Below are 12,354 nucleotides of genomic sequence, written 5' to 3'. Positions count from 1 at the left end.
GAGACATGTCTCAAGACACCCTTCACCTCCTCCGTAGAGGCCAGTGTTAACCCTGGGAACAGAATAACATGAAGGGAAGTATTACAGACTCGCAGCATTTTAAGACTTAAACCCACTGATCAATACATATTCTGATACCTATAGTTTGATATTACTATCCCCATTTCACTGGTGAGGAAATTGTCACAAATAGGTGCCTAGGGTTATACAGGTAATAAACAGAACAAAGATTAGAATTCACACTCACTGGCTCCAAACACTTGGGCTTTTTATAACATATACTAGGTGCCTAGGGTTATATAGTTGATAAGCAGAACAAGAATTTTAATTCAAGCTCACCTGGTTTCAACTTGGGCTTTTTATACCACATACTAATATTCAGTAGTCCAGGACTCAGGTTGTTTGTGATTCAACCCTGAAACAAGGCAGTCTCCAGATCCACCCTCCACCCCCTGATCCAGGATTGTAGCTCTTACAAGAGATCTAGATTCTGGATTTTAGAGTCTCCTTTGCAGGCCTGCCTCCTCCTCTCCCTTCTAGGATGTAGTTAGGTCACATTCTTAGGACCTGAGAATCAGGTTCTGAGTCTTTATTGCTTCCCAGCTTAAAGATTCTGCTCCAGCTTGCTTATCCCTCCCAACAAGTACTGCTCACCTTATGCACAGCATCCTCCAGACCCAATTTGCCTTTTATACCAGAGACAGTGATACTTACAAAGCCCCAGTTGTCTCCAGAGGCCTCAGATCCACAGCTGCTCACAACTGTTCTCCGACATTAGGCTTTTTAACGGTGGAGGCTTGCTCTGCATGCCTTCTCTACTGTATTAAGACAAAGTTCTCTTGGAGTGATGGAGAGAGACAGGGTGCTGTGTAGGAAGGGGTGGGATGTGTTAGGGAAGTTTCTTGGCTAGCATCCACAGGGAGATATGAACTGTTTCCTGGCCATCTGTTCTTACATGTGTCATAGGCATCTGAAAACATACATGCTGGGAAATGAACTTCTCTTCTTTCCCCAAATCAGCTTTCTTATAGCCTCTGAGCCTGTTAACAGACTTCTCTTCTAGTCACCCAGGCAAGAAACCTGGAGTCATTTTTTTTTCTTTGACAGAGACTTAGTACGAGACCCATTCTCTGGCCTTGAACTTGGAGCAATCCTCCTGTCTCATCCTCCAACCACAAGTACTGACATTACAGGCTTGTGCTTGTCAATCATAACCAGTCTTGGCTTAGAGTTACTCTTTTTTTTTGTTGTTTTTTTGGTTTTCTGAGACAGGGTTTCTCTGTGTAGCCCTGGCTGTCCTGGAACTCACTTTGTAGACCAGGCTGGCCTCAAACTCAGAAATCCTCCTGCCTCTGCCTCCCAAGTGCTGGGACTAAAGGCATGCGCCACCACTGCCTGGCTTAGAGTTACTCTTGACTCCTTCTTTTCCTCTCATACCCCACATCAATAAACTTTGTCTCTGTTTTCACATTCTACTCATGATGATTTCTTGTAACCTTTCCCACCTTGGTCCACACGGCCATCATGTGTGTTATTAGTAGCCTCTTCCCGTGCTACTAACCCTGTTATCTAGTCTCAGAACAGAGTTGTTTAGAGATTATGTCAGACCATGACACTTCTTTTCTGCAAACACTCTATAGTTTTCTTCCACTCAGTAAAGGCCTACCCTGGCGCACAAGAACCTCCAGGAACTGGTCCCTCTCAACTGTGCTGACCTCATGCTCTGTTTTCCTTCCTAAAATACCTGCTCTCCAAGTCACTCCCATATTCAAAACAACAAATTCTTCTTCATTATCTTCTTTATTTTTCTTTATAACAGTGATCATATCCTATATATTTTTATTGATTGATTATTACCTCTACTATTTTGTGAACTCCATTAAGCTGGCAGTTTTTAATCTGTTTCATTCACTAGAAGTGAACTACCAGGGCCCAGAACCAAAGCTCCCAGGAAATGTTTGTTGACCCTTTCCCAGATTAGAGCCAGAAGCTTGGAGGATCAAGTTATCATACTTATGAAGTCATTGATATCAGAGTTTGGTCCATGGAAGACTTGTGTGGGTTCAAGTCTTTATTTTACCACAAATCATCAAAACACCCAAACTACCCATGCTTTAATTTTCTCATCATTAATTAGGACAGTAATAGAGCCTATTTGATAGAGAGCCTGTGGTACCATCAATAGGTATAAAGTCCTAAGAACAGTGCCTAGCATAGAATAAGGTCTAGATAAACATTTGCTATAATTAAATACACACAGATGATTATCAGTAGTTTACATTTTCAAAAGTCCTTCAGTGTGTTGACTTGCTGTTGTCCATGTAAAAATTCATTTCCCATGTTTCTACACCCATAAACTTATATGATCTTCCTGTAATTTAATTATCTTCAGTGGCCTGCCTCTTTATCTGTAAACTAGAATGTCTCCTTGTGTACACAATCATTTTGAAGCTGTTAAACAGTAATCTCGCTGGGTCCCAGTTTCCCAATCTGTGTGCTGAGTGGGTTGGACCAGATAACCTCCAAGGGTTTTTCTAGCTCTGACAATCTGTTGGGATGGGACAGGAGGAGAAAATAGGCCCCACCCCGTGTCCCACCCCCGAGAATATGCCCTCTGGCTGCCAAGAGGAAGGGTGACAGAGTCAGCTGGGCTCAGCTTCAAGGGCACCGGGTAGGAGTCTTGTCAAGGTTCCTAGGCAAGGGTGGTGGTGGTACTCCTGGGCTGGAGGCAGGCGTGAAGTGAGGCCACATCAGGGGGAACTAAGAGTACAGAGAACTGGAACTAAGGTGAGAGGTGAGGGAAAGAGGTCCCTCATCACCGGGACAGAGCTGTGGTGGTGAGTTCGATGACAATTTGAGCCTGGGTGTTTTCCCTTTAGATGGTGCTCCTTACCCTCCACCCTCTTCAGCTAGCCAGGTTCTGCAGGCCAGAGGAAGCAGCAGAACACCATTGACTGCCTCCCTGAGCCCGAGCACTGCCTGATGCCATCAGTCCCTGGACTGGACTAAGGAAGCTGGGTAGGGGCTGGACTAAGGGTGTTGGGTAGGGGCTGGGCTAAGGGAGCTGGGTAGGGGCTGGGCAGGCCTGGGTTGCACATGGATTTGCTCCTCCTAGCTCTCCTGGGTGCTTTTCCTCTTTTATTGTAGGTTCATCAGGACTGGAAAAGTCGAGAAATCAGATCCTTACTTCTGTCCTTTCTACTTGTAGGGGGCCATGACCAGTGCAGACTCCTTGCTATTCACATCACTAGGTCCCAGCCCAAGTTCTGGAGATGGTGATTGTAAGTTTAATGAGGAATTCAAGTTCATCCTGTTGCCTCTGAGCTATGCAGTTGTCTTTGTGCTGGGCCTGGCCCTCAATGCCCCAACCCTTTGGCTGTTCCTCTTCCGCCTTCGACCCTGGGATGCAACAGCCACTTACATGTTCCATTTGGCATTGTCAGACACCTTGTATGTGCTGTCACTGCCCACCCTCGTCTACTACTATGCTGCCAGAAACCACTGGCCCTTTGGCACTGGCTTCTGCAAGTTCGTCCGCTTTCTTTTCTACTGGAACCTCTACTGCAGTGTCCTTTTCCTCACCTGCATCAGTGTGCACCGCTACATGGGCATCTGCCATCCACTGCGGGCAATACGCTGGGGCCGCCCTCGATTTGCAGGTCTTCTCTGCCTAGGTGTTTGGTTGGTAGTAGCTGGCTGCCTCGTGCCCAACCTCTTCTTTGTGACAACCAATGCCAATGGAACCACCATCCTGTGCCATGACACGACTCTGCCTGAGGAGTTTGACCACTACGTATACTTCAGTTCCACAATCATGGTGCTGCTCTTTGGCTTTCCCTTCTTGATCACTCTGGTCTGCTATGGACTCATGGCCCGGCGACTGTATCGACCTTTGCCAGGAGCTGGACAGTCATCTTCTCGGCTCCGTTCTCTCCGCACCATTGCTGTGGTGCTGACTGTCTTTGCTGTCTGCTTTGTGCCTTTCCACATCACCCGCACAATTTATTACCTGGCAAGACTGTTGAACGCCGAATGCCGGGTGCTGAACATTGTCAATGTGGTTTACAAAGTGACTCGTCCCCTGGCCAGTGCTAATAGCTGTCTTGATCCAGTGCTCTATCTGTTCACGGGGGACAAGTATCGAAACCAGCTCCAGCAGCTATGCAGAGGTAGCACACCTAAGCGCCGAACAACTGCTTCCTCCCTGGCATTGGTGACCCTACATGAAGAAAGCATCAGCAGGTGGGCGGACATCCACCAAGACAGCATCTTCCCTGCTTATGAGGGTGACCGATTATAACAGTGGGCACTGGATATGACAGGAAGGGGACTAACTGCAGGCAGAGGGGAGGGAGCTCCTTAGTGACAGTTGATAGGGGCATCAGCTATCCTCTTTTTAAGCCAAAGTTTGAAGTAGTTACTCCTATGCTTCTTTCTCTTTTTCTGTCCCTTCCTGGGGCCACTGTTCCCGTTTCTCAAACCTCAGTACTCTTTGCTGGTTCTGCTTCCCCCAGGTCCTTCCACAGCATGTGTTTCTTCAACCAGAGTAGTGACTTCAACTAGAGGAGTGAAGGTAGAGCAATCTCAAGACGGGCCTGATGTGTATCATGAAACAAGGCAGAACCAGGAAGCTGGGGTACTAGCATAGCACAGATACCATATAAGTCACATGCAGCATTCACACCCACTTCCTGGCTCCCTCTCAAAGACAAGATAGTCCTACCTGTCAAGGTGCTGAAATAGGGTACAGGGCATGTGAACCTGCCTTGCAGGGCCCTACATACCCTCTCGAAGCCTGCTGGTGTTTAACTGCAGAGCAGCCATGAAACAGAATACTGCTCTTGGTTGCTGACCCTAAGGAACCTCCGGAGGCAGGGTCCAGGTTGATAGCAGCCTTGGAAGCAGGAATAAGATTACACCTACCTCTAGGACTTCGGGAGAACACACTTGATAGCTCCCACCTGTTTAATGAGAGGAGGAATGGACAGCTCTGACTGAGAAGGAAGAAAACCTCCAAGCTCTCCTAGTGATGGGCAAAGCAGGTTTGTGCAGAACCGGGTGGTAACAGGAGTAGACGCCCAGAACTGGCTCTTCACTGCTCTCTTCCCTTTCCTAGCTCTAGTTAGATAAAGCATAAATAAACCTGTCACCAGATCTTTTTGAATCAGGCGATAGGATTTCAAGGATTTCAAGGCTAGGGTGGGGCACTCAGTTTTCCTACCTGTTCAGTCCTCTTGCCGCAACACTTATGGGTTTGGAGGATCTGGTGGGTGTATGGAGCAGAGGAAGCTAAACCCTGAGCTCGAGAAGAAAGAGTTTCTGGGCGGGCATTCATTTTCAGCCTCGTTTCCTGTGAAAGTCACCTGCTAGCCTATTGGCCTTCTGAGTCAGCCCCCAACCTTTGCTGCTCTTTGTGATCACTACTCATCTACACACACCAACTTCTTATTGGCCTCAAGTGTTCTCTCTGTCTGGAGTGTAGGGGAGGGAGGTACTAGGCTACAGAGTAAAACAGCTAAATCATAATGCCCCTCTGCCTTTCTTTTTGTTCTTTAAATACATCTTTCTCCCTTGGAGCACAAGAGTTCTTCTATTAGAAGTAAATTAAGGGGCCCTTTTGAGTCTTACCAGGTCCCCACTCTTATGAGCACAATCTCCTTGCCCGTCACTGCTGCTAGCCATAGGCTCCATGTGGTAACGTTATTCTCTTCATTACAACTCATTCAAGCTCCTCCATCATTGGGCCCCAGAACTCCAAGCTGCTTAGTCAAGACTAACTTCCTGGACTTCATAGTTTGCTATTTTATCCTCCCCTGTCTCTCCACAAGATCTCACTGTGTACCACTGTCTAGCCTAGAACTAGCTACAGAGACCTGGGTGACCTTGACCTCATAGGGATCCACCTGGTTTTGTTTTTTGTTTTTTGTGGGTTTGCTTCCCAATTCCTGGGATTAAAGACATATGCTAGCAGGCTGGGTAAACACCTCAGTGTCTCTATGCTTCATTCCAATCTGCGTACCTGTGCTGCATTGTCTTTATCACTTTCTTCCCCATGGCCCCTTAATGAGGGACCTTGTTCCTTTTTTCCTTTGTCTTCATCTTTGTTAGTTACTTTCATCACTGATTTTATATCACCATATAAAAAAAAGACACAACTTTGCTGTCTCATTTTGCCACAGTTCTGTTAGTGTCTCCTCATTTCACTACTGCTATAAACACAAATCTGAGTTCCTCCCATTCTTTGGCACTTAGAACACAAATTATGTCTTTGGCAAGAACGTTAATATTTTCTCTACTCTTATCCCTCTTTGACCTCTACTTCACTTGACTCTACTGCATGTAATTTTATAGGTATTTTTTAAATATAAAAATAACATTTAAAATAACCTCACTGTGACAACACTGAAGGAAATGTGGAGAGAAAATATTTACCTATTTCAACCCCAAATTTCTGTTTTCCATACTCAACATTTTCTTGGTTTGAAGTCATGTATTATAGAAGTATAACCACAGTTATATCTTTTAAAAGTCTGCTTTTTAGGGTATTTAGAGTTTGGTGATGTATGCCTATAATCCCAAGAGTTGGTAGTAGACACAAGAGGGTTATAAACTGGAAGTTAGCCTAGACTACATAGTGAGACCTTTTGTCAAAACAAACAAATAAGTATAATCCTCTTATTGCAAACTTTCTCCAGGTTGATGCAATCTTTTTGTTTGTTTGTTTGTTTGTTTTTTGGTTTGTTTTTTGTTTGTTTTTTTTGTTTTTTTGTTTTTTGTTTTTTTGAGACAGGGTTTTTCTGTGTAGCCCTGACTGTCCTGGAACTCACTCTATAGACCAGGCTGGCCTCGACCTCAGAAATCTGCCTGCCTCTGCCTCCCAAGTGCTGGGATTAAAGGCGTGCGCCAATAGTTACATAAACTTACTTCCATTGGTAGACCATATCTTAATAGGCTATTCCCTTATTATTATTATTCCACTTAGGTAGGTTAGTTTTTCTGTGCTTTGAATATTTTCCTGTTTGTGACTTTTTTCTTTTTGCAATTCTAGCTCTAGTACAAGTTCTCAAGAGTGAGATTACCAGACCAAAGAGCACGAACATTTTTATGGATTGTGATTTTTCCCAATGACTGCATACATTTTCACTGTCACAGTGATATATGGCTAGCTTAGTTCCATTGCTGTTCCAGCATCAGACTTTATGGGAAATCTTTCTGGAAGAGAAACATTCAATTTGTTAATTTCACTTCTTTGCTTACCTATGGCATTGAACACTTTCTCCCATGTTTACTATTTGCATTCTTTTTCAACTACTACTTATCTTCTATTGAAATATTATATTATTTAATGTGTATATTATAATTGGTCATATTTGACTTATGTAACCCACTTATTACAATGCTTTATTCCTTCGTTTCATTCCCTAGATTTAGAATCGCTTTCCTTCTGCTTTTTGTTGATTACTTCCCCTCTCTCCTTTGCTGCCGTCTTTTTGTCCGATTCTTGCCATGTGGGGTGATTTAATCCTCTATGGATTATCAGATTGTTTATTTCCTCTTAGACAGAACAAATAGCAGGTAAATACAAGTCAATTGACTTCTAGTCCTTAAGAACCTCAGAGATCATCCAGAGCTTGGGTTCCATTTCATTTTCTAGCTGAAGAAACAGTCCCTGTGAAATGCCGTGCTTGTGACTTTCTCCATAGTGGCGGGTATTTCCCATGATGCCTTTCATTCTACCATGCCAACTTGGTGCTAGGCCAGAACCTTTGTCTCTCCAAACCCAGCTGACTGCTGGACAGGTTCACTTAGATCTTCCACTGTTGCTTCTAACCCGTAATTTAAAAAAATGAAACTGCCTAAACCAGTTCTCCTACTCTTGCTCATTTCTATTCATGACACCTTTCTTAAACTACCTAGGTTCTAATGTTACTGACAAACTCCACTCTTCCCCTAGCTCACCGAGTTCTGACATTGCTCTCTTTGCAAGGTGTAATTGGCTTTCTTCTATTGTCTCTATGCTACCATTCTAATACTGCTTCTTCTTACCTTGTCCCTGACTCAGTGTCAAAGGTTTCTGTGTCATCCTTACTTCCAGCCACCTTCCACACAAATGCATATTGTCAGATCAATCTGTCCAAACTTACTCTCAGAGTTTCACTCTCAGAAATCTTGGATGATCTTTTTTATTATTGTTGTTGTTTACAAGTCAAAATACTTTAGGCAGAAATTTAAGAAAGGCTTTAGCAACCTTCTATTATTCCTCAATACAATGTTCTCTTTTCTATTTTTTATTTTTTGGTTTGTTTGTTTATTTTGTGTGTGTGGCAGCGTGGGGTGGGGTGGCTCTTGGGACAGAGCCTAAGGTCTTGCCCTTGTACCACTGAGCTACATTTCTAGACTTCTCTATGTAAATCAGTCAGTCTCCTTCTTCTCTCTCCAGACAATACTTGTACTTTCTTACCTCTGCCCTCTCTTCCTGTCTGGCCACTCTACTCAAATACCTGCCCACCCCAGTTGTCCTTTTCTTACCTATTTTCCAGGAGCCAGGCTTTTAGCTCTCACATATTTTCTGAGTCTTTCTCTGGCAGTTCTTACCAACAGTGATCTCCCTGATTTTTTCCTTTTTTTGTTCTTTATTAGATATTTTCTTTATTTACATTTCAAATGCTATCCCTTTTCCTAGTTTCCCCTCTGAAAAATCCCCTATTCCTTCCCCCCTTCCCCAATCTTTCTGATTTTTTTTTCTGGTAATTACTGTCCACATCAGTCAGTTGGCACTTTTAACATTTCTTGAAATTATGGACACTAATTTAAATTATCAGTTAATTATTCATACATACTTGCCTTGCGTATCCCACTTGTAAACCTCTTGAGTTAATGTAATATAGATAAAAGAACACAGGATTGAAGATCAGAACACCCAAGTTTTGCCATGAATCTGAAAAGGGGGCTCAGGTGTGTCACCTTGGATGAGTCAGTCAAATTCTTTGAACCATAATTTCATCATCTATGAAATGAAGATCATAATCTCAGCTCTATGTAATTCTTCAGGTTACAGTGAGGCTGTGCAAAGCTAGAGTGCTAAACAAATATAAATAGCTGTCATCATATTATTCTATTTGTTTAATAAATGGTGCTTAATAAATATTTAACGTGTGATTGCATGTTAGCAATTCAGTTGGTTGCTTATTTTTCAGGATATTGTCCACTTTAAAATGCTTACATGAATCTCAAGGAATTAAAGAGCTAAAGAAACATCAGGAACAGCTGGGTTGAGGCAGGCATTTAAAAAAATGTTTTGAGAGGAAGTAGCCCTATTTGCTGTATTTGCTGTGTAGGTTACTTGACTGTGTACAAAGCTAACTTGGATGAGAGAAGAGCTACTCTAGCTGGGCTTCCATTGTCTCCACACTTTTGTGTTTCCCTCAGCATCTAATTTCTAGCTACCTAGGTCAAGTTAGTTGATCTCTTCAAGCTTCAGCTACAGCTCATTACCAAATCAGGCTAGGAGTAGCTATTTGACAGGATTCGGATGAGGAGTCCACGGAGCAATGAATGAAGAGGCATTTATTACAGTTCCTGTAGGTGGGATCCCCTTTTCAGAAGTTTTCAACTTTGCTACAACCAGATGAGCAGCCAAAATTGTAGGGCTGCCTAGAAGTGGTAAGATAATGACAAAAATGAAGCCTTGTGCGAGCCAGGAGGCTAAAAACTGATCACCGAAGGATGACGTTCGTGATGAATTGGAAGGAAACAAGTCAAGCTTCTGGCATCAAGGGAAAAGGGAGCTTTAAAAAAAATACTAAGAAAATAAATAGCTGCATCAAGACCAAGAGAATTTAGGAAGCATAAGACACTCAGTTAAAACAAAAATACTTTTCTCTGATGGTTTGGATTTATGCACCCAAACATTAGCCAGTGACATTGACCAAAGAGACCATTCATAAATAAATTTTCTTTTAAAAATTTAGTTGCAAGTTTATGTGTACCCCACTTGTGTGTGTGTGTGTGTGTGTGTGTGTGTGTGTGTGTGTGTGTACTCATGACTGCAGGTGCCCTCAGAGGTGTGAGGGGATTGATTCCCTGGAGCTGGGGTTATAGGTGGTTTTGACCTGCCTGACATGGGTTCTGGGAACTGAATTCAAGTCCTCTGGAAGAGTAGTACACACTCTTAACCATTGAGACATCTCTTCAGCTCCAAATCTATTTATTTATTTATTTATTTTTTTTTGAGGCAGGGTCTCACTATGTAGCCTTGGCTATCTGGGAGCTTGTTGTATAGACAGGCTGATCTTAGACTTCTTCATCCTCCTGAATGCTGAGGTTAAAGGCATGAACCACCACACCTGGCCTTAAATAAAATTCCAGATGAAGATCTATCTTCATGCCTTTCATATTTCACTGTGTATTTCTAAGTTTCTTTTTTTCAACTGTAAAGAGCTAATTGTGTTGGATAAATTATATCTATTTAGCAAAATTTACACTCTCAATTTTTCATTTTATTTTTATTAGATATTTTCTTCATTTACATTTCAAATGCTACTTCTTTGCACAGTCTCCAGAAGAATCCATAGCATAACCTGTAGGGTGGATATTTTCAATATGAGCTGAGGTGTAGATTGTCACCAAAAGAAAGTTAAAAAAACAGGTATTTCAGTGCAACTAAAGAGCTAGTCTATGAGGGACCTTGGTGAGTTTGTTTACCAGAGACAATGGATTTGGATTACAAAGTAGGACAAAGACAAATGATTCTCCTTGAGCTAAAGTGTAGATTATTAAAAAGATACTAACTTTCTAAGAGAAAGAAGATGAACTACTTCTTGGGGCAGGCTGATTATCACCATCAATTCTGTACTACACTTTGGGGCCCTATCATATTCTTAGATCTGCTCAAGAGAAGAAAAAAATACAGTGTGTTTGGAAAACTCAGGAGAAAAACTAACCAGTACACAAGGACGATGGCTTCTGCTCAATTTGTGTTACTCCCAATGATATTTAGAACTTAGAGTTCATTGTAAATCTCATTCTTTTTACTACACAATAGCCTCCTACCTCCAACATCAAAAAAAATCAACCACTTTGAATCTGGGGATATTTTTTTTTCCAGAGGGTACTCATTGTTTTGATCTCTGACAACTTAAGTTATTATGATTTGATTTCAATAAAGTTTTGTCTTTATCCATTCTTCATTGAGGGGCATATAGCTTGTTTCCAGTTTCTGGCTATTATGAATAAAGCTACTATGAACATAGTTGAGCAAGTGTTCTTGTGGTATGGTAGAGCATCTTTTTGGGGTTGTGCCCAGGAATGGTATAGCTGGATCTTGAGCTAGAACTATTCCAAATTTTCTGAGAAACCCCTACATGGGTTTTTTGATGTCAGACACATTTTAGTATCATCTTAATACAGTCTACATAAACTTGAACTGGTATTTATTTGGGTTCAGTTATAACATAGCATAAAAAAATCAAAGCACTGGTTGTCTGAAATAAAGCAAACAATCAATATTCAATAAACACACTTGATTTATTTTGTATAAAAGGGTTAAGTTTACAATTAAACTTTTATAAAAAGTTTAGCATAAGTACGCAATTACATTTTAATGCAGAAATAGGTTATTTCTGCCACTATACAAGAAAACTTTAATTAACGAGTTCACAAAGTTCAACACACACACACACACACACACACACACACACACACACACACACACAGAGCATTCAGTAGACTCGCGTCAAAAAGGCCAAGTCTGCTTAGATTGGGCAATTTCTTGTGATTTTTTTAACGTCTTCGCTCCCCACGGTGGGAATAATGTATAAAGAAAACCTTCCAACTGTAGAAAAGGCATTGAAAGTCTCTCATAAATAACGGTATCACAGTCCAGGCCAGAGAACGCCTGGGGAAGATGACCATCTATAGTTTTCCTTCCATTTTCTTTTTGAAAAAGGTCCATTCAACTTGTTCTCCTGGTGAAATGGTTAATAACAAAACAAAACAAAATAAAACAAAAGGCTTAAAAGATCCTGTAGACTTCTTCTTGTGCAAAAGAAAAAGAGAAAGTAAAAAGAAAAAAAAGTTCTCAAATGCCATTTATTTAGCCACAGAGTATTTTTGCTATCATTCGACATAAGCTCAGAAGGAAATTCAGATCCCTGCAAGGATAGGATGCTAATGTCCGTGTTCAGGGTGGTCAGCGGTGTCCTGGAGGCCTGGTTCTGTTCAAGTGGTGCAAGCTGACGACAGTGGGATGCAAGTCCAGGGTGGGCTGCAGGTCCAAGATGTAATCGATGACTGTGCTGCAGGATTTCCATCTTGGTCACCTTCTTGTTCTGGGGAATGCTGGGCATCAGTTCC

General features: G+C 42.1%; 1 protein-coding gene across 5 annotated transcripts; it reads left to right on the top strand.

Moving 5' to 3' along the window:
• The first annotated feature begins 2,577 nt into the window (after positions 1–2,577).
• Positions 2,578–9,147, top strand: P2ry4 (pyrimidinergic receptor P2Y, G-protein coupled, 4). Of its 5 annotated transcripts, none has more exons than XM_006528175.2 (3): positions 2,580–2,671; positions 2,880–3,018; positions 3,209–9,147. In XM_006528175.2, the coding sequence occupies exon 3, from the start codon at positions 3,215–3,217 to the stop codon at positions 4,298–4,300; it is 1,086 nt and encodes a 361-aa protein (XP_006528238.1). In that variant the 5' UTR covers positions 2,580–2,671; positions 2,880–3,018; positions 3,209–3,214; the 3' UTR covers positions 4,301–9,147. The 5 variants fall into 5 exon arrangements, with proteins under 5 accessions (XP_006528241.1, XP_006528238.1, XP_006528239.1 ...); XM_006528176.3 differs by having other exon boundaries at positions 2,596–2,671; positions 2,910–3,018; NM_020621.4 differs by having other exon boundaries at positions 2,636–2,787; positions 3,209–7,351.
• Positions 9,148–12,354: the final 3,207 nt, after the last annotated feature.

This window comes from Mus musculus, chromosome X (assembly GCF_000001635.26).
Source record: "Mus musculus strain C57BL/6J chromosome X, GRCm38.p6 C57BL/6J".
NCBI lineage: Eukaryota > Metazoa > Chordata > Mammalia > Rodentia > Muridae > Mus > Mus musculus.
Note: the sequence above shows the minus strand (reverse complement) of the source record. Positions and strands in the feature narration are given on the sequence as shown.

Coding starts and splice junctions, on each gene's coding strand:
- P2ry4 (XM_006528178.2), top strand. CDS start 3,215: ATGACCAGTGCAGACTCCTTGCTATTCACATCACTAGGTCCCAGCCCA.